Source organism: Coregonus clupeaformis, chromosome 28, assembly GCF_020615455.1.
Source record: "Coregonus clupeaformis isolate EN_2021a chromosome 28, ASM2061545v1, whole genome shotgun sequence".
NCBI lineage: Eukaryota > Metazoa > Chordata > Actinopteri > Salmoniformes > Salmonidae > Coregonus > Coregonus clupeaformis.
This window is the reverse complement of record NC_059219.1, coordinates 21,275,058-21,297,058: the sequence shown is the minus strand read 5'-3', so window position 1 is coordinate 21,297,058 and position 22,001 is coordinate 21,275,058. Positions and strand designations below refer to the sequence as shown.

The 22,001-nt window shown below is 42.7% G+C and overlaps 1 protein-coding gene across 1 annotated transcript; it reads right to left on the bottom strand.

Moving 5' to 3' along the window:
- Positions 1–2,092: 2,092 nt before the first annotated feature.
- Positions 2,093–12,975, bottom strand: si:dkey-283b15.2 (neuronal pentraxin-1). The gene is made up of 5 exons (XM_045208350.1): positions 12,292–12,975; positions 10,960–11,111; positions 10,468–10,912; positions 5,222–5,401; positions 2,093–2,608 (listed from the first exon to the last, which is right to left on the bottom strand). The coding sequence occupies exons 1-5, from the start codon at positions 12,973–12,975 to the stop codon at positions 2,399–2,401; spliced, it is 1,671 nt and encodes a 556-aa protein (XP_045064285.1). The 3' UTR covers positions 2,093–2,398.
- Between the last annotated feature and the right edge of the window lie 9,026 nt (positions 12,976–22,001).

The window sequence follows — 22,001 nt, the reverse complement described above, 5'->3', positions numbered from 1 at the left end:
ACCTGTTTCAGTCAGCTTTCCACCAGACACTGGGAGATGAATTCACCTTTCAGAAGGACAATAACCTAAAACACAAGGCCAGATCTACAATGGAGATGCTTACCAAGTAGACGGTGAATGTTCCTGAGTGGTTGAGTTACGGTTTTGACTTAACTCTACTTAAAAATCTATGGCAAGACCTGAAAATGGTTGTCTATGATCAACAACCAATTTGACAGAGCTTGAATAATATTTTCGGTGTGAAAGTTCTTAAAAACTTACCCAGAAAGTCTCACAGTTGTAATCACTGCCAAAGGTGCTTCTACAAAGAATTGACTCAGGAGTGTGAATACTTATGTAAATGGAATATTTCTGTATTTCATTTTCAATACATTAGCAAAAAAGTCTAAAAACATGTTTTCACTTTGTCATTAAGGGGTATTGTGTGTAGATGGGTGAGAATTTGTTTTAATTTAATCCATTTTGAATTCAGGCTGTAGCACAACAAAATGTGGAAGAAGTAATCGGGTATGAATACTTTCTGAAGGCACTGTACAGTGGGGTAAAAAAGTATTTAGTCAGCCACCTATTGTGCAAGTTCTCCCACTTAAAAAGATGAGAGAGGCCTGCAATTTTCATCATAGGTACACGTCAACTATGACAGACAAAATGAGAAAAATAAATCCAGAAAATCACATTGTAGGATTTTTCATGAATTTATTTGCAAATGATGGTGGAAAATAAGTATTTGGTCAATAACAAAAGTTTCTCAATACTTTGTTATATACCCTTTGTTGGCAATGACACAGGTCAAACGTTTTCTGTAAGTCTTCACAAGGTTTTCACACACTGTTGCTGGTATTTTGGCCCATTCCTCCATGCAGATCTCCTCTAGAGCAGTGATGTTTTGGGGCTGTCGCTGGGCAACACAGACTTTCAACTCCTCCCAAAGATTTTCTATGGGGTTGAGATCTGGAGACTGGCTAGGCCACTCCAGGACCTTGAAATGCTTCTTACGAAGCCACTCCTTCATTGCCCGGGCGGTGTGTTTGGGATCATTGTCATGCTGAAAGACCCAGCCATGTTTCATCTTCAATGCCCTTGCTGATGGAAGGAGGTTTTCACTCAAAATCTCACGATACATGGCCCCATTTATTCTTTCCTTTACACGGATCAGTCGTCCTGGTCCCTTTGCAGAAAAACAGCCCCCAAAGCATGATGTTTCCACCCCCATGCTTCACAGTAGGTATGGTGTTCTTTGGATGCAACTCAGCATTCTTTGTCCTCCAAACACGACGAGTTGAGTTTTTACCAAAAGGTTCTATTTTGGTTTCATCTGACCATATGACATTCTCCCAATCCTCTTCTGGATCATCCAAATGCACTCTAGCAAACTTCAGACGGGCCTGGACATGTACTGGCTTAAGCAGGGGGGACACGGCCTTGCACTGCAGGATTTGAGTCCTGGCGTAGTGTGTTACTGATGGTAGGCTTTGTTACTTTGGTCCCAGCTCTCTGCAGGTCATTCACTAGGTCCCCCGTGTGGTTCTGGGATTTTTGCTCACCGTTCTTGTGATCATTTTGACCCCACAGGGTGAGATCTTGCGTGGAGCCCCAGATCGAGGGAGATTATCAGTGGTCTTGTATGTCTTCCATTTCCTAATAATTGCTCCCACAGTTGATTTCTTCAAACCAAGCTGCTTACCTATTGCAGATTCAGTCTTCCCAGCCTGGTGCAGGTCTACAATTTTGTTTCTGGTGTCCTTTGACAGCTCTTTGGTCGTGGCCATAGTGGAGTTTGGAGTGTGACTGTTTGAGGTTGTGGACAGGTGTCTTTTATACTGATAACAAGTTCAAACAGGTGCCATTAATACAGGTAACGAGTGGAGGACAGAGGAGCCTCTTAAATAAGAAATTACAGGTCTGTGAGAGCCAGAAATCTTGCTTGTTTGTAGGTGACCAAATACTTATTTTCCACCATAATTTGCAAATAAATTCATTAAAAATCCTACAATGTGATTTTCTGGATTTTTTTTTCTCAATTTGTCTGTCATAGTTGACGTGTACTTATGATGAAAATTACAGGCCTCTCTCATCTTTTTAAGTGGGAGAACTTGCACAATTGGTGGCTGACTAAATACTTTTTTCCCCCACTGTATATATAGTCCATTTCATTATCAAAACATTTTAATTCCATAGTAGTCATAACACAGTCTCTGGGAATGGGGGTCTTCAGTCTTTCAGACTAAAAGGAAGGCATAGTTTTAGAGTCAGGTGGTAATATTAAGTGGAGTGGATCCTCTATCTCATGTGATCTCATACCTCCTCTGGATCGGAAAAAAATCCTTCTTCGATAGGAGCACTTTTAAGTCTGTATGTGATATGGATCCATTGGTAATGTCATAATAGTTGGTTTCCCTTAGTGACAGGGGTCGAAGGGGTATTTGGTGACCCCTCCGTGGAGCTCCACCACGTTCTCAGACCAGGTGATGACGTCCCCACTGAGGTGGCTGTTGCAGGAGGCCAGGCTGTAGATGTCATGGGCCGTGAGGACATTAGACCACATCTGGAGGTCAGAGATGTCCCCCATAAACGCCTGCGTGGCGTCGAAACGACCTCCGAGTGTGTCCTGGAGGAGAGAGACAGGGTCATGTTAGGCTCATTCTAAAGTTAGGATTTGGACTTAAGAGAGGAGCCATAAATGCATTTAAACTAAGTAATGGGGTTTGTTTGTGGCTAGCTTTGGATCACAGGATGCTGCTGAGGGGAGGACGGCTCATAATAATGTGCAGAACAGTGCAAATGGAATTGCATCGAATGGAAACCATGTATTTGATGTACAGTTGAAGTCGGAAGTTTACATACACCTTATCCAAATACATTTAAACTCAGTTTTTCACAATTCCTGACATTTAATCCTAGTAAAGATTCCCTGTCTAAGAATGTGAAATGTCAGAATAATAGTAGAGAGAATGATTTATTTCAGCTTTTATTTTTTTCATCACATTCCCAGTTGGTCAGAAGTTTACATACACTCAATTAGTATTCAGTAGCATTGCCTTTAAATTGTTTAACTTGGGTCAAACATTTTGGGTAGCCTTCCACAAGCTTCCCACAATAAGTTGGGTGAATTTTGGCCCATTCCTCCTGACAGAGCTGGTGTAACTGAGTCAGGTTTGTAGGCCTCCTTGCTCGCACACGCTTTTTCAGTTCTGCCCACACATTTTCTATAGGATTTTGGTCAGGGCTTTGTGATGGCCACTCCAATACCTTGACTTTGTTGTCCTTAAGCCATTTTGCCACAACTTTGGAAGTATGCTTGGGATCATTGTCCATTTGGAAGATCAATTTGCAACCAAGCTTTAACTTCTTGACTGATGTCTTGAGATGTTGCTTCAATATATCCACAACATTTTCCTTCCTCATGATGCCATCTATTTTGTGAAGTGCACCAGTCCCTCCTGCAGCACAGCACCCCCCCCAGCATGATGCTGCCACCCCCGTGCTTCACGGTTGGGATGGTGTTCTTCGGCTTGCAAGCATTCCCCTTTTTCCTCCAAACATAACGATGGACATTATGGCCAAACAGACCAGATGACATTTCTCCAAAAAGTACGATCTTTGTCTCCATGTGCAGTTGCAAACTTTAGTCTGGCTTTTTTATGGTGGTTTTGGAGCAGTGGCTTCTTCCTTGCTGAGCGGCCTTTCAGATACTTTTGTACCTGTTTCCTCCAGCATCTTCACAAAGTCCTTTGCTGTTGTTCTGGGATTGATTTGCACTTTTCGCACCAAAGTACGTTCATCTCTAGGAGACAGAACACGTCTCCTTCCTGAGCGGTATGACGGCTGCATGGTCCCATGGTGTTTATACTTGCGCACTATTATTTGTACAGATGAACGTGGTACCTTCAGGCGTTTGGAAATTGCTCCGAAGGATGAACCAGACTTGTGGAGGCCTACAATTTTTTTTCTGAGATCTTGGCTGATTTATTTTTTCCCATGATGTCAAGCAAAGAGGCACTGAGTTTGAAGGTAGGCCTTGAAACAAATCCACAGGAACACCTCCAATTGGCTCAAATTATGTCAATTAGCCTATTAAAACCTTCTAAAGCCATTACATCATTTTCTGAAATGTCCAAGCTGTTTAAAGGCACAGTCAACTTAGTGTATGTACATTTCTGCCCCACTGGAATTGTGATACAGTGAATTATAAGTGAAATAATCTGTCTGTAAACAATTGTTGGAAAAATTACTTGTGTCATGCACAAAGTAGATGTCCTAACCGACTTGCCAAAACTATAGTTTGTTAACAAGAAATTTGTGGAGTGGTTGAAAAACGAGTTTTAATGACTCCAACCTAAGTGTATATAAACTTCCGACTTCAACTGTATTTGTTACCATTCCACCTATTCCGCTCCAGCCATTACCATGAGCCTGTCCTCCCCAATGAAGGTTCCACCAACCTCCTGTGCTTTGTATGTATGGTGTAGTAGTAGGTGGTAGTCAGCATTCATTATATAACAAAGCCTAGCTGTTGCTCTAAAGGAGACATGGTCAGGGTTCAAAGGTCAGAGGCTAGGATTACACAGAAATAACTCTGACCCTAACTCCACCACGATCACTGTTTCTGAGAGAAAGCTGATGCTAGTGAAGTGACTGCTTCTGTGGTTGGTTACAGGGCGAGCGCACTACAGTCCCTCTGCTTGGGCTGCGTTTACACGGGTGGCCCAATTCTGATATTTTGCCCAATTATTGTCAAGAGCTGATCTGATTGGTCAAAAGACCCATTAGTGGTAAAAAATATCAGAATTGGTGTGCCTGTGTAAACATAGCCTTAGAGTCCTAGACAGCCATGGCGCGATACATAAAGGGAGGCTACACTAGGATAAGGGACTCAGTCAATAATAGGTGAAATTATGGGCTGAGGAAGGAAGGGAAGGGAAGGGGGATGCCTAGTCAGTTGCAAAACTGAATGCATTCAACCGAAATGTGTCTTCCACATTTAACCCAACCCCTCTGAATCAGAGAACCGCGGTGGGCTGCCTTAATCGACGCCAACTGCATTGGCGCCCGGGGAACAGTTGTTGTTGGGGGTTAACTGCCTTGCTCAAGGGTGTTAATGAGTGGGGTCACAGGGAAAATGGCTGAGTGTGCACTTTTATTGTCTTGTGTAATGCAGAAGCTTTTTGTAGACACTTTTCTTTGAAGACTCAACAACCAACTGAAAGAATTTGAAGATGACCTGTTCCTGTCCGAGGATGAAGACCCCTCCAGGTTTGATGGGATGCCAAGCGGACAGGTTCTCCCCAGAGCCCCTCTTCAGCCCGTCCTGGTACGCCTCCCACTCACCGTCTCTCGTCGACCATGTCACACACACATGGTGCCACTTCCCATCGCTGATAGAAAGAGGCAGGGTCACCGCCTGGGGGGAAGGGAGGAGAGGAGGGATTGAGTACCACCAAGTTGACAGTACAAGGAGATAACTTGATACCTCTATAACACATCCCCTTCTATGGCTGTCATGCATCATCCAAGCGTTGGTGTAGTAATGATCTCTGCAGAGCTCTCCCTCATGAAAAAGTACTACTGAATTACTACACAAAACCTATTTGTGCAGTAGTGACTATGTAGAGACTTGTAGGGATTGTGTAGTGAAATGTGTAGTTTATGCACTACTCAAGATACACAAGTAGAGTTTTGTAGTGTTCAGTAGGAAAACAGTAGTGTTTCCAGTAGTAATCAGGTAGAGATTTTTACTACTTGATGTTGGTAGTAAATAAGTAGTCACAACACTACAGCCAGACAACACCGGCTTTTCGCTACCACAGAAGAAGACAAGACAGGAAGTAGTTGGTTGTTGTTAGCTAGCTACTGTTTTTGACAATCCCGAATGTAATCATCTTCCATCCTTCATCCTCCTGTCTTTCATAGATAGCCCTTACAGTGGGGAAAAAAAGTATTTAGTCAGCCACCAATTGTGCAAGTTCTCCCACTTAAAAAGATGAGAGAGGCCTGTAATTTTCATCATAGGTACACGTCAACTATGACAGATAAATTGAGAAGAAAAAAATCCAGAACATCACATTGTAGGATTTTTAATGAATTTATTTGCAAATTATGGTGGAAAATAAGTATTTGGTCACCTACAAACAAGCAAGATTTCTGGCCCTCACAGACCTGTAACTTCTTCTTTAAGAGGCTCCTCTGTCCTCCACTCGTTACCTGTATTAATGGCACCTGTTTGAACTTGTTATCAGTATAAAAGACACCTGTCCACAATCTCAAACAGTCACACTCCAAACTCCACTATGGCCAAGACCAAAGAGCTGTCAAAGGACACCAGAAACAAAATTGTAGACCTGCACCAGGCTGGGAAGACTGAATCTGCAATAGGTAAGCAGCTTGGTTTGAAGAAATCAACTGTGGGAGCAATTATTAGGAAATGGAAGACATACAAGACCACTGATAATCTCCCTCGATCTGGGGCTCCACGCAAGATCTCACCCCGTGGGGTCAAAATTATCACAAGAACGGTGAGCAAAAATCCCAGAACCACACGGGGGGGACCTAGTGAATGACCTGCAGAGAGCTGGGACCAAAGTAACAAAGCCTACCATCAGTAACACACTACGCCGCCAGGGACTCAAATCCTGCAGTGCCAGACGTGTCCCCCTGCTTAAGCCAGTACATGTCCAGGCCCGTCTGAAGTTTGCTAGAGTGCATTTGGATGATCCAGAAGAGGATTGGGAGTTTTGAGTAGACATACAGCAGTAATGTGTAGACTTTGTGTAGTAATTCAATAGTGAACATGTAGGTTTTAAGTAGTAGATACCCAAAAGCTCAGTAGTTACACAGTAGTCATTAAGGGATAATTATGTAGTGATTTAAATACCAGTATTGAAACGTCCCAATTTAAATCACTCATTACTATTTAAATTACTACATAAATCACTACTGCTTTGACTACACATCTCAACAGCAATCAAATAGTTAAACCTGTAGATCTTGTGTAGATCTTGTGTAGTAGTGCTGAGTAGTAACTGAGACCAAGATTGCAAATTACTGGGGGGGTTCTCTAAATAATGCAAATTGAACCACTCTCCTGTTTGTTTAAAATGTATTGGTAAATATGTTTTACAGTGGTAAATATGAAAATAAAAGCTTCCAAATGAAACAAACACCCCCACCTCTCTGTCATGGTTTAAACCATTTATTTATATGTGGTGGCGCTGTCCACTCAGTAGTGTTGAATTTCAGCCTCAGGTGAGTTCCTTTACGCATATATTTTCCTTTGTACTTCCCAGTTTTCGCCATTTGTTTGCCATGTGTCCTTGATAAAAATAGCCTTTATTCCAATGCATTAGATTTATCGTTGATTTATCATTGTTTGCTTTTGTCAGTCAGCTGTTTAGAACGCTCATTGCTTTGTTTCTCAGGTGTGCGCTGGTACTGGTGTTCTCCGTGGCCAGAAGTAGTAGACCATTTATTTAGCTTGATTATTTTCTATCAATATTTGTTTTCTTTCCTGGATCATTACATTTTACATTTAAGTCATTTCACGCCTTATCCAGAGCACCATCAGCTTCATCAACAGATTTCACTCGTATTAGAACCACACCTTTCCCACAAGCTACCTGCCGACAACTAGCCTACAGCTAGACGCCAATGTGCATCCAATCCATCCAACAAGACAGTAGGCCTATAATAATAATACGCCATTTAGCAGACCGTCTTCTTTTTCTCGAACCACTACCTTTTCAAGTCCCAGCTGACTACAACCCACTATAGGTGACTCTTTGGTTAGAAGAGGATCAATTATTAACGTTCGGTTAGAAGCATTCCATTTTGCAATGGCATAGGCCTACATTATTTTGGATTTGTGTGCCCATGAGAACTGTTTTCACGGCGAAACATAATGAAATGTTACGTAGGCATAGTTACACTTACAGTGCACTTTCCGAGATCTCAAAAATCCATGATTTGTACAGGGTTTAAGTTCAATGTTCTAATTCAATTGTTAAATGCTTAATAATGACAAATAACACTGTCATAAATGTCATTAATGTAAGGAAAGAAAGGTAGTGTTTATGTCACACGATCTGTGAAGACTCCAAGCATTAACTAATTAATTATGGACAACTCATGAACTAGCGTGTAAAACATGTTTTGATTCATTCAACCCATGTATTATATTGAATGTAGGCTAGCTGTTGTGTGTGTTGATGTGTGTAAAGTTGCCTCTGCTGAGAGGGTAGGCTACGCTGTTGAAGGTATAGGGAGAGTTATTTTTACCGATGGGCCTATTTGAAGTTCATGGTGATCGTCTTACACATTGTAGCCTAGTCTGGTAAATTGTGTTGGGGTGACCAGACCATCCCTTGACTTTTCAGGCAACAAAAAAAGGTCAATTTGTCATCAAGACGCATCAATTAATGTCGACCTAATCAATAGCAATCGCTGAATGTCATTAGGCACACTTTTTGGGTGTTTTGTAACATGTCTATTTACATTCATCAAATGGTGCGAGTATACATGCAGTTTGGATGCTGGAATTATTTTGGAGCAGACTAACATGCACAGGTAGCCTACTTTTTGAAGTGATTTGTTTGACAATCAGATGAAAATATCATGACTGCTTGTGTTCATGTCACATTAAAAGGTAATTCATTTTTACTGTTTAAATTATGTCTTTATTATTAGTCCCATAAAATAAATCGATAGAGACCCCCGAATGTCATGGTGTAATTCGCACTCTGGCTGAGACTCTCTCCACCTGCTGTCTAAGTAAGCTGCTTGCTGCTCTCTGACTTTGTGACGTCATCGTCACGCCATTAAGATGGATCACTGGTTTCAGAGAGTCCATTCAGTTAACCTTCGGAGTTACAATGCTCTTCAGTGTAGCCTAGTTATTAGATACTGAGCATCTGAGCCACTGAGTCCAACAGGCCTTCTGGGCTAAACCTTTGGCCACAGAGACATGGCTTACATGGCTTTTATCCTTAGGTGTTAAAGCCAAGAGAGTTATATAGCACGAGCACACACACACACACTCTGGCCATGTCCGAATACCCATTCTAGTACTATACTGAACAAAAATATGAACGCAACAATTCAAATATTTTACTGCTTTACAGTTCATATAAGGAAATCAGTCAATTGAAATTAATTCATTAGGCCCTAATCTATAGATTTCACGACTGGGAATACAGATATGCATCTGTTAGTCACAGATACCATTTTTTTTAAAGGTAGGGGCGTGGATCAGAAAACCATTTAGTATCTGGTGTGACCACCATTTGCTTCATGCAGCGCAACACATCTCCTTCGCATAGAGTTGATCAGGCTGTTGATTGTGGAATGTTGTCCCACTCCTCTTCAATGGCTGTGCGAAGTTGTTGGATATTGGTGGGAACTGGAACAGTCGTACACATCGAGCCAGAGTATCCCAAACATGCTCAATGGGTGACATGTCTGGTGAGTATGCAGGCCATGGAAGAACTGGGACATTTTCAGCTTCCAGGAATTGTGTACCGATCCTTGAGACATGGGGCCGTGCATTATCATGCTGAAACGTGATGGGGGCAGATGAATGGCACGACAATGGGCCTCAGGATCTCGTCACGGTATCTCTGTGCATTAAAATTGCCATTGATATAATGCAACTGTGTCCGTTGTCCGTAGCTTATGCCTGCCCATACCAGAACCCCACCGTGGGGCACTCTGTTCACAACGTTGACATCAGCAAACTGCTCACCCACACGACGCCATACACGTGGTCTGAGGTTGTAAGGCCGGTTGGAGGTACTGCCAAATTCTCTAAAACGACGTTGGAGGCGGCTTATGGTAGAGAAATAAACATTAAATTATCTGGCAACAGCGCTGGTGGACATTCCTGCAGTCAGCATGCCAATTGCACTCTCCCTTAAAACTTGAGACATCTGTGGCATTGTGTTGTGTGACACAACTGCACATTTTAGAGTGGCCTTTTATTGTCCCCAGCACAAGGTGCACCTGTGTAAAGATCATGCTGTTTAATCAGATACATGATATGACATATCAGGTGTATGGATTATCTTGGCAAAGGAAAAATGCTCACTAACATGGATGTAAACAAATTTGTGCACAAAAGTTGAGAGAAATAAGCTTTCTGTGCGTATGGAACATTTCTGGGTGACTTTTATTTCAGCTCATGAAACCAACAATTGACATGTTGCGTTTATATTTTTGTTCAGTGTAAATAGAATGCTGTAAATATAATGTTTTATAAATAGACAGAAATGTCTAAAATAGACTCCCACCATTCGTTCATTTTGGTACAGCGCGTCAATTTATCTGATTATCAGCTTTTGTCAAACACATGAGTCGGAAAAGACGAGTGAATTCTACTAGACCAAACGCCGAAATTAGTATGCAGTTTAGGTTTGTAATATGCTAGTATGGCTATTCAGACATGGCCACTCTCTACTCAACCCTCTCTCTCCGTCTCACCTTGTCATCCACCAGCAGCTCCATGGGGTTGTTGCCCCACTCGATCAGCACCAGTTCGTTGGCCTGTCCTGGTACAGAGTAGGAGAAGGGGGTCCCCAGACCCGGGCCTGCGCCCCCTTTTATCCACAGACACAGGGTCAGGGCGAAGATCTCATGGAGGAGGGTCCTCTTCACCTTCCCATACATGTAGTTGGTTCTCATGGGGAAGCCGATCTGGAAGGCATCAGGGGTCTTGGTCTTCTTCCTGCTGTTGGTACCTGTGTGGTGCAGGTTATTCAGTAGAGAGTCCAGTTTGTTGTTGGAGTGCAGGCCAGCCCTGGGCCCTGGTGTGCGATAACCCGTTCTCTGCAGGTAACCATGGCTATCTGCCTCGTTGTCGTGGTGCCCGTCATCATGGTGATCATCGTGGTGGTCGTCATCGTGACTATCGTCGTGATGCCCGCATGGTGACCGTCGTCGTTATGCCCGTCATCGTCGTGGTCTTCATGGTGCCCGTCATCGTGGTGATCGCTGTCGTCGTGATGTTCGGGGCTGCTGCTGAGGGCAGCAGTGGTGTGGTGCATCTGCTGCTCCAGAGCGCTGATCTTCCTCTGGAGGAGCTCCTTCAGAGAGCTGGAGTAGGTGGTGGACGTGTTCCTTGACTGCTGGGGAGGGAGACACAAACAACAATAACCTTATTTACTGTTGATTACGTACATTCTTTTTTTAAAATGAGAAACAGATTGAGAGATACCTAAGTGAGATAAGTCTTGCTCTTTGACAGTTTCTACATCGTTGACTTGTGTTCTCTCTGCGGGACTGTGACGATAGACAGATGGCAGGGGCAACGGAGGGTACAGATCTGAGATCAGTGTCAATTATCATGATCTCCACTGACAGCCTGATAATCAGGCCACAAACCTGGACGACAAAGCCTGGATTACGAGAGAAATCGAGAGAGGGAGAGAGAGAAATCGATAGAGAGAGAACAGGTAGGAATGACGTGCCCAGCCCAGCTCCATCCACCTACACTAACTTGACCCATCTACCAAGCTAACCTAACTCTCCCTACCAATCTTAAACTCACCCAGCTAGCTGGGCCCTGCTCATCTCAAACCCACCAAACCATACTAAACCAACCCAACCATACCAAACCCTACCAAGCGTACTCAAGCAGAATCCATTTAAACCATCAGTGCTCAATAACCTTGTCCAGTGTGCCCATTTTGAATTAGACAGGGTGATCATCCAACCCCTAAAGCCACTTCACTGTCAGGCCAGGACCTGTTATGCCAGGGATGCCAGTCTCTCTCTGTGCCAAGACTGTTCTGCTCCAGACAGTCAGATAGGGCTGGCAGTGTATCAGAGGAAAGGGACAATGGTGATCCTTGATTGTTTTTACCAAGAAAGGATTTTGATGCCAGGAAACAAAATGTAAAACTCTGTCTGCCTGTGGCAGATGGTGTCTCGCATGGCAGGGTGGTACTTTCATGTGATTAATTAACAGATGTATTTGTACTTCAGTCTTAATTATGCAGAGCGCTTATTCGGCTTGATTTGTTTAATTGACCAAACAATCCAATGACATGTGCATCACCTGACCTGAGACAATACAAGGAAGTGACACGTGGAAACACACCACACACCCCTCTTCTTCTCTCTCTCTCTCTCTCTCATAATAATATAATAATCTGCCATTTAGCAGACGCTTTTATCCAAAGCGATTTACAGTCACCCTCACTCTGTCTCTGTCACTCATCCCTCCGTCATTCTTTTATCTGTTTCCTCATGACCCCATCCTAACTCCATTATCTATTTTCTTTACTAAACGGAACTCTCTCTCACCTGCAGGTTATCCAGTCTCTCTTTTAAGGCCTGCAGCATCCTGCCCAGTTGCTCCGGCGACTTTGATGATGTCATATCCTCTGGTGTTGCGTGTTTATCCTTCCCCCTGTTGTTATGCCCACTGTCCGACCGGTGCCCCCCATTTACAGGGTAGTGCCCGGCTGCATCCAAGGCATGGTTGTTGTTGCCATGGTGACCATTGTCAGCGTAAGTCAGATGGCTGCCAGCCCCTCCGTGATGAGAGGGAGGTCCATGGTGGTCGTCGTGAGCCCCCATGCCCGGCCCGGAGCCCTCACACAGGGTAAGCTTGGCGGTCAGCTCCCTGATGGTCTCTCTCATATCCAGGATGGTCTCTTTCTGCTGCACCAGGCTCTCTCTCAGGTGTAAAATAGTGGTTTTAGCCTCCTCTGTCATCCCCCACCAGCCATTACTGTTCGGGGGCCCTACAGGAGGCCCGTGGTGCCCTGCCCCGCTAGGCCCAGGCCCCATGACTGGCCCCCCAGAGGGGAAGCAGGCAGGGTCGGTATCGACAGGGACGGGAATGCAGATGAACCGCGGGTGGCCTCCATAGTCAGGCCCTGGCATGGCACTGGCAGAGGTAGGGGAGATGAAGTGGAAGAGGAGGAAAGTGGAGAGGATGAGTGTTTGTAAGGGCGAGGGTTTAGAGATGCACTTGTGTCCCATTTTCAGAAGTCTTTGAATATGGTTTGAGGTTGAAGAATTGTCTGATGTGAGTAAGTTTATCTCTTTTGAATTAAAAGCAGCACGTCCCAGAAAAGCTATGGTCTGATACCTCTGGAAGTTTCTTATTTTATGGTGTGGGAAGAACCAGGAAAACACCTGCAAGAAAAGGATTGGTGTTTAGAATGCAGCTGAGTAACTTTTAGTCTAAGACAGCCCACAAAGTAGCAGAGACCGGTAGTTCCCCTTCTATTGCTGTGGATGCTGTTCTACAAGCCTGCAGTAGTAGGTGTGGAGGTCTGTACTGTACTGTAGGCAGGTCCAAAATGACCTTCATTCCATTCATACTTTTCTACTGCTCCTGTAGCCAAATTCTCCATTATTTGTTTTAACAGAGGCTTTACTTTGTACCAAAACACACTCACTCATCACACATTGTAGGCCACTACCGGGGTCTATGCAGTATCTGATCGTCGCTGATGTAGGCTAGATGAATCAGCTAGTTCGCTAAACTGTGCTGTCAGAACAAGCTAGTCTTCACTTGATTCGAATTTGTTCTGCTAACAAAGAGTCTAACTGCAGTTGCCCCTCTTCCCTGCCCCTGACCGTGAGACAACACATGCTAGCAACTCCAAAGTAACCTACTACTGGCGCTACTCATTTTAAACTGTTGGCAATTCATTGCATTTTAAGTTACAAAAGAGAGAATAGACTAAATAAAATAAAAAGTAACCACGCCCGTGCCTGTAGTGTAGTATTCCACCTGCAGGGTTGATGCATTAATTGGCTTTTGAGAGATTAATCAAGGGATTGGCCTGGAATAGAACAAAACTCACAGACGACCGAAAGCACGCACACCAGATCATTACAACAAAAATACAAAAAAAGAAGTAAATCAGTAAGAGATAAAGTGAGCGTCTAAGCCCTTCACATTATTAAGAATAGTATGTTCAGAAATTATGTCGTTTTTACTGGCTGCTTAAGAAATCTCTTGATGGTCACTCACAACTTGTCATGCCAGTTCGAGCGGCTGCTGCTCTTGTTTCTACGACCAGCCTGATAGCCAGTTTTCTACGCCACTCCCCTCCCACGGGGAAAGGTTGGCAATGATCTACCGTGGCGTTACTGTCTACCGTAGCGATCAGACACTCCTAATCTCCATTGGATGTGTTTTTACGGTACGGTAAATAAAGTTGTGCGGGAACATGGGGTGACAGCTAAAACCGTGATGGCCACCTGTCGCTCCCAATCCAGACAGTGTTTGACCCAGGTCACCAATGCAGAGTTCAACTGATCGTCATTCATATGGCCATATAGAGAGAGAGAGAGAGAGAGAGATAATATAATATAAGCTTGATGATGAGTTTGTTATTTGAATCAGCTGTGTAGTGCTAGGACCGAATTTGGGAAACACTGGCTTAGAGGAGGGCCAGATGGTCAAGCCACACAACCCTTGTCGCACCCAATCTCCATTCTTTGGCCCTTTTAACCTTTTATTATCTTTCACAGATCTCCCAATTAACCTAATTGCAAATACTTATTAGGCTGACGTTTTCCTCTGCTGTGTGTGTGTGTGTGTATATGTGGGTGGTGGTGGGGGGCTTTACTTTACAGTAGGCCTATGGGCACCATATGGTTGAAGTGGGCATTAAAGTCAGTGATTACTGATACATTTAAAGCTGACGGGCACATTAAACACTAATTAGAAAAGGGCTGACCAACAAAAACATAATATCTGCTCATATGGTGGCTACGTTTGCAGTTAAGTTGAGTTTACATCGATGTTGTTCTTAAACCCATACCGAAGGCAGAAGGAGACCGCCGAAGCATGACAATATAATTTCCAGGGTTGGGTTGTCAATTCCAATCTAATTGAGCAAATTTTTTTATTAAATGATTTGAATTCCAGTCATCTCCTAGATTGAAGAACAATTGACCCCAATCCTGACCTCTATACAGCACAACCAGAGTAGATCTGATATAAGGGTAAAAGTAATATCAATTGAGTTGAATTTCACTAGACATGTTTAGAAAGTTTGTAGATGACCACTCGGTCAGTCAAAATGTAATGATGGGGAACCATAGTAACGCTTGGAGTAATGGATAGAAAGCATCCCCTTGGAGAGAAATACACCTGTATCTAACATCAACCCCTTGGAGAGAAATACACCTGTATCTAACATCAACCCCTTGGAGAGAAATACACCTGTATCTAACATCATCCCCTTGGAGAGAAATACACCTGTATCTAACATCAACCCCTTGGAGAGAAATACACCTGTATCTAACATCAACCCCTTGGAGAGAAATACACCTGTATCTAACATCAACCCCTTGGAGAGAAATACACCTGTATCTAACATCAACCCCTTGGAGAGAAATACACCTGTATCTAACATCAACCCCTTGGAGAGAAATACACCTGCATCTAACATCAACCCCTTGGAGAGAAATACACCTGTATCTAACATCAACCCCTTGGAGAGAAATACACCTGTATCTAACATCAACCCCTTGGAGAGAAATACACCTGTATCTAACATCAACCCCTTGGAGAGAAATACACCTGTATCTAACATCAACCCCTTGGAGAGAAATACACCTGTATCTAACATCAACCCCTTGGAGAGAAATACACCTGTATCTAACATCAACCCCTTGGAGAGAAATACACCTGTATCTAACATCAACCCCTTGGAGAGAAATACACCTGTATCTAACATCAACCCCTTGGAGAGAAATACACCTGTATCTAACATCAACCCCTTGGAGAGAAATACACCTGTATCTAACATCAAACTGAACTTGAAATAATCTAATTTGTCTTGGAATGAAAGTCAATAGATCCAACATGAATGGTCATAATCTACACATGATTCAACAGAAATAACGTTTCCTTACCTGAGAACCTGTGTGTGTCCTGCTCCTGTTCTGTTGGTTAGTTAGTTAGTTAGTTAATCTACCTCACCTCATGCACTGATCAGATTGTGAGAGATTTACTCCAGTGGAGTGTTAACACATCTCTCTCTTCTCTCTTGCTCTCTCTCTCCCTCCCTATCTAAATCCCCCTCCATCCCCTCTTTCCTTGTCTCACACCTACCGTTCCACAGCCTCTTTCTCTGTAGGCTATACTACATGATGCAGGGTTGGGATCAATTCGGTCAATTCTGGAAAGTTCATATCAGGAATTGAAAAGGCAATTTAATTAATCAATGTGGATTTTTCAGTTGAGGAATTGAATTACGATTAATTTAGTGAACTGTTGTAGTTGAAATGGAAATAACCCCAACAACACTGGTGTTGGTAATACATTACATTATGCTCAGAAGACACCTACTGCATTTCTCTTTTCCCGCTGTGAACTTTACAGATTGTCATTCCTTGAAATTGACCATGTCCTCATCCACAAACACAAACACACACTCTACTATTTTTACTGCCACACACGGTAGTTCCCCTACATTTTAAACAGGATAACTGGCCTGATTAATCTGCCTGAATCCTCCAGGCAGTCTGACTGGCAGCCTATAGTCTATAGCCCAGCCCTGTCCAGCACAGAGCCTTCAGACCAACAGATGGCTGCTCGTATTCAGGTCAAAATGGTCAAATTCACACACTTATTAAGAGAACATCCCTCTTCATCCCTACTGCCTCTGATCTGGTGGACTCACTAAACACAAATGCTTAGTTTGTAAATTATGTCTGAGTGTTGGAGTGTGCCCCTGGCTATCCCCAAAAATTAAAACAATAAAAATGCTGTCTGATTTGCTTAATATAAGGAATTTGAAAATATTTGTACTTTTACTTTTGATACTTAAGTATATTTTAGCAATTGCATGTACTTTTGATACTTAAGTATATTTAAACCAACTACTTATAGACTTTTACTCAAGTAGTATTTTACTGGATGACTTTCACTTTCACAAGTCATTTTCTTTTAAGATATCTTTACTTTTACTCAAGTATGACAATTGGATATTTTTTCACCCCTGATCAAATAAAATACAATTGTATTTGTCACATGCGCTGAATACAACAGGTGTAGACCTTACCGTGAAATGCTTACTGTCACGATCGTCAGGGAGAGAAGTAGACCAATGCGCAGCGTGATGAACGAACATGTTACTTTATTTAATTAAAGCACGAAACAAAACAACAAACGACTCGTAACGTCCTTGGTAACAATGACCAACACGGAACAAAAACCCACAAACACAAAGTGAAAAACAGACAGTTTAAATATGGCTCCCAATCAGAGACAACCAGCCAACAGCTGAACTCGTTGCCTCTGATTGGGAGTCACTCAGGCAAACATAGAAAATGAAGAACTAGAACCCCCAACATAGAAAATAAACACATAGAATGAACACACCCTGGCTCAACAAATAGAGTCCCAGAGCCAGGGTGTGACACTTACTTACGAGCCGTTAACCAACAATGAAGAGTAAGAAAAAACTGCTATATTAACTAAAGGAAAAATAGTAACACAATAAAATAGCAATAATGAGGCTATATACAAGGGGTACCGGTACCAAGTCAATGTGCAGGGCTACGGGTTAGGCAAGATAATTGAGGTAATATGTACATGTAAGTAAGGGTAAAGTGACTATGCATAGATAATAAACAGAGTAGCAGCAGCGTATGTGAAGAGTGTGAAGGAATGTGAATGTATGTGTGTGTGTGTGTGTGTGTGTGTATGTGTGTGGCGTCAATATGCATGTGTGTGTGTTTTGGAGTGTCAGTGTAGTATGTGTGAGTGGGTGGTTAGAGTCCAGTGAGTGTACATCGAGCCTGTGCAAGAGAGTCAGTGCAAAAAATAAGATTAAATAAGAATAAAATAAGGGGGTCAATGTAAATAGTCCAGGTAGCCATTTGATTAACTGTTCAGCAGTTTATTGGCTTGGGGGTAGAATCTGTTAAGGAGCCTTTTGGTCCCAGACTTTGCGCTCCGGTACCGCTTGCTGTGCGGTTGCAGAGAGAACAGTCTTTGACTTGGGTGGCTGGAGTCTTTGACAATTTGTAAGGCCTTCCTCTGATACCGCCTGGTATAGAGGTCCTGGATGGCAGGGAGCTCGGCCCCAGTGATGTACTGGGCCGTACGCACTACCCTCTGTAGTGCCTTGCTTTCGGATGTCGAGCAGTTGCCATACCAAGCGGTGATGCAACCAGTCAGGATGCTCTCGATGGTGCAGCTGTAGAACTTGTCATGCCCTCTTCACGACATCTTGGTGTGTTTGGACCATGATAGGTCCTTAGTGATGTGGACACCAAGGAACTTGAAGCTCTCGACCCGCTCTGCTCCACTCCCCTCCACTACAGCCCCGTTAATGTGAAATTGTGGTGACTTGAGGAACCCTGGAGTTCCTCAAGGAACCATTGCTAGTCAATGATTCATATTTGCACCTTTGGTTAGTTGAGGGGTTCTTGGAGGAACGTTTAATGGTTCAATGTAGCAACGGGTTCCTGGAGGAACCCTGGAGTAGAGGCGTGGCTTAGTAGGGGCATGGCTTTAAGATATATATTTTTTTCGCTCCCCGTTAGAGTCAATGTCATTCCTGTTCATCTGTTCTGTTGTATTGTTATCACAGTTTTGTAGCTTCAAAGGTGTATGAGTTCCTCACGAGCCAATGCAAATCCCAAAGTTGGAATAGTTATCACTTTATTACTGTATGTAATCAGCACTGTTAATATTATTAATATTATATTAGAATATATAATATGCATGAATATTCAAGAAACATTTTAATTTGCAGTGTACAAACTTAACATGATGAACAGGAATGACATTTATGCTAAGGGTGACCAAAGATCTGGAAGCCACGCCTCCAATCTGATAGGCTGCCACCTCTACAATATAATATTAAAAAGGTACAAAATTGAACCACTCCCACCACAAAAAGTTTCCGGTTTGAACTTTTACACAGGGGTTCCTCAAATAACCTTTTTCAACTGGAAAGGTTCCGCCGGTGTGGCAATCCAAAAGGTTTTTCCAGGCACCTTTACTTCCAAGAGTATAGAGCAGACACACCATATTAACACTATTAAATACTGTGTCAAACACCTGTAACACAACATGCTAACACTGTAGATTAAGGTCTCAAACACCTCAACATACGGTATGTCACATTCAGTGGAGGCTGCTGAGGGGAGGACGGCTCATAGTAATGGCTGGAACTGAGCTAATGGAATGGCATCAAACACATGGAAACCATGTGTTTAATGTATTTGATACCATTCCACTCCAGCCATTACCACGAGCCCGTCCTCCCCGATTAAGGTGCCACCAACCTCCTGTGGTCACGTTACTGATTTAAATACTGTACTGTGCAGCCTTTCTCTCCGGGTCTATTAGGCTGTCACAACAGGTGAATCAGAGCGGTACCGTATGGGGTGTATCACTGCTTCAATCACATATAGTTAAATAGGACTGTCTATACACTCAATAAACCGAGCATCTGACCAAATTACGCAAGATTTTAGCTTGGGGTTAACCGAGATTAGTCTTCAACAAGTATACATTTATTAGCTTTCTAACTGATCATGATGATGTTGACGTCCTGGCTGTCTTGACTGTTTAGGGTACTAGAAAGCACTAGAAGCATCAGCACTTTCTGGGGCAGACATCTGGTTAACCCACTTCACACAGACACACACACACGCACACACAGACTACACCTGGACTTTGGGTTTCCAAACCAGATTAATAGGGTGAACACTTGAGGGTTCGCATTAGTTAGGGTTAAGTCACATGACATGTTTATGGGACTGAAAGAGGATGTTGTCATTCACTGGAATATATAATGGAGCAGAATTGAATTATAATGATAATTCATCATAGAATTGGAGAGGTGCTTTAATCAAATTGAATTTTCTGAGTTTCACATTTCCAAGAGAGACCAAGGTTGAATTGTATCTAATAATTACAGAGTTTGATCCACATGACAGTAGTATTCTGTAGATGCCTTACTATATAAAATGCCATCTGGTCAGGCCAGATTAGGCAGATTGAAGCAGAATCCCTCTCTGAGAGGTAGTGAACAACCTGGTTAGCTTCTATTATCCTCCAACACATGGCACACTCAGGGTGACAGTTCAGAGAATACCTCACACTCAGACATACACAGACACACACTGCACTGTTACAGACACAGAGACACACCACATTGCACTGTCACAGCCACACATGACACTGCACTGTCATAGATGACTGTAACAGAAATAGAGAGAGACACACACCTACATGCACATTATATCAATTCTGCCATAGAACATCATGAGAATTCTGGAACACCAAGAGAATTTTGCCATAGAATATCACTGGTGGAATTCTGTCATAGAACTTCGTACATAGAACCCACTGAGTCAATCCCAGTGTGAAGTGATGAGTCACTCTGATCTCCTTACATAATGAGAGATGAATACCTGGTTACATACTTACAGATGGGTTAGTGAGACAGTAGGTGACATTGACCTGTAAGCCAAATTCACAATCTGAGGCCTGTGTAGTATTTATAGGTCATGTGTTTGTTTTAGTCTTCTTTACCCTCCACCTTATAATAACAGACTGTTAGATCATGTCCTTAGATACAACTCTCACCCCGGGTCAGCCATACTGGTGATTGTGTGATATAATGAGTTTTTAGTATTTTACTAGGATCCCCTGCTAAAGCAGCAGCTACTCTTCCTGGGGTCCACACAAAACATGAAACATGACATAATACAGAACATTAATAGACAAGAACTGCTCAAGGACAGAACTACATATATGTAAAATAAGAATATACGCTTTCATACACTTATACACATACTGTATACTCATAATCATCATCAATGTTAACAACTATACCATTCATTTTTCCCATGCATTTTCCAGTACATGCTCAACTTCTACAACTGTTTTCTCTAAACCAGCCCTGATATCCTGATCTCACAGCACCAGTGTTCTGTAAACACCAGAGAGAATCTCACAACATCAGGAAGTTCCACGATATGATAACTGCAACCATCCCTGTCCTTGGTCCATGTGCCTTCAGCAGTCTGACACCAATATTATCAACAGATATGAACATTGAGTCTAACATTTGAGTCTAAGATACTCAACTTAGCAACAACAGACACTGTCAGAATCATGCGTTTACCATCCGTGTCCTTGGTCCTTCCATCTGATGTCAATACTATGCATAATCATGTGATGCCTAGATACTGTTGAATGTAAACACAACATACAGTATGAAAACGAAATTGGAAATGCAATAATCATGTGGAGTCCCCCCTGCTTTGGTTTGAACATCTAAATGTGGCTTTATAACAAGATACATGAGATTGGCCTTAGGGGCACATTTGACACACTGGGACATTGTCCAGGAAAACAGCTCTAGGTGACCCACATCTAGCGCCACACACGGTAAACTTCCTTCAAGTTCCAAGAAAGATGTCAGCCTCAGTAGAACGTGACACTGATGCAGCGGATGTGTGGATCAGGATATGAACGAGAGAGGGACAGAGGGAGAAATAATAATGCTGAGCTAGTAAGAGCTAGATAGAGAGAGAGAATTACACAGACCCACAAAGAATTAGAAAACAAATCCAATTTTGATAAACTCCCATATCTATTCGTTGAAATACCCCAGTGTGCCATCACAGCAGCAAGATTTGTGACCTGTTGCCACAAGAAAAGGGCAACCAGTGAAGAACAAACACCATTGTAAATACAACCCATATTTATGTTTATTTATTTTCACTTTTGTACTTTAACTATTTGCACATTGTTACAACACTGTATATAGCCATAATATGACATTTGAAATGTCTCTATTCCTTTGGAACTTTTGTGAATGTAATGTTTACTGATTATTTTTTAGTGTTTTTATTTCACTTTTGTTTATTATCTATTTCACTTGCTTTGGCAATGTAAACATATGTTTCCCCATGCCAATAAAGCCCATTGAATTGAATTGACTAAGAAACAGACAGAGGCAGAAAGAGCAAGATAAGAACAGAGAGACAGACTGAGAGGGACTGCCTTCTGT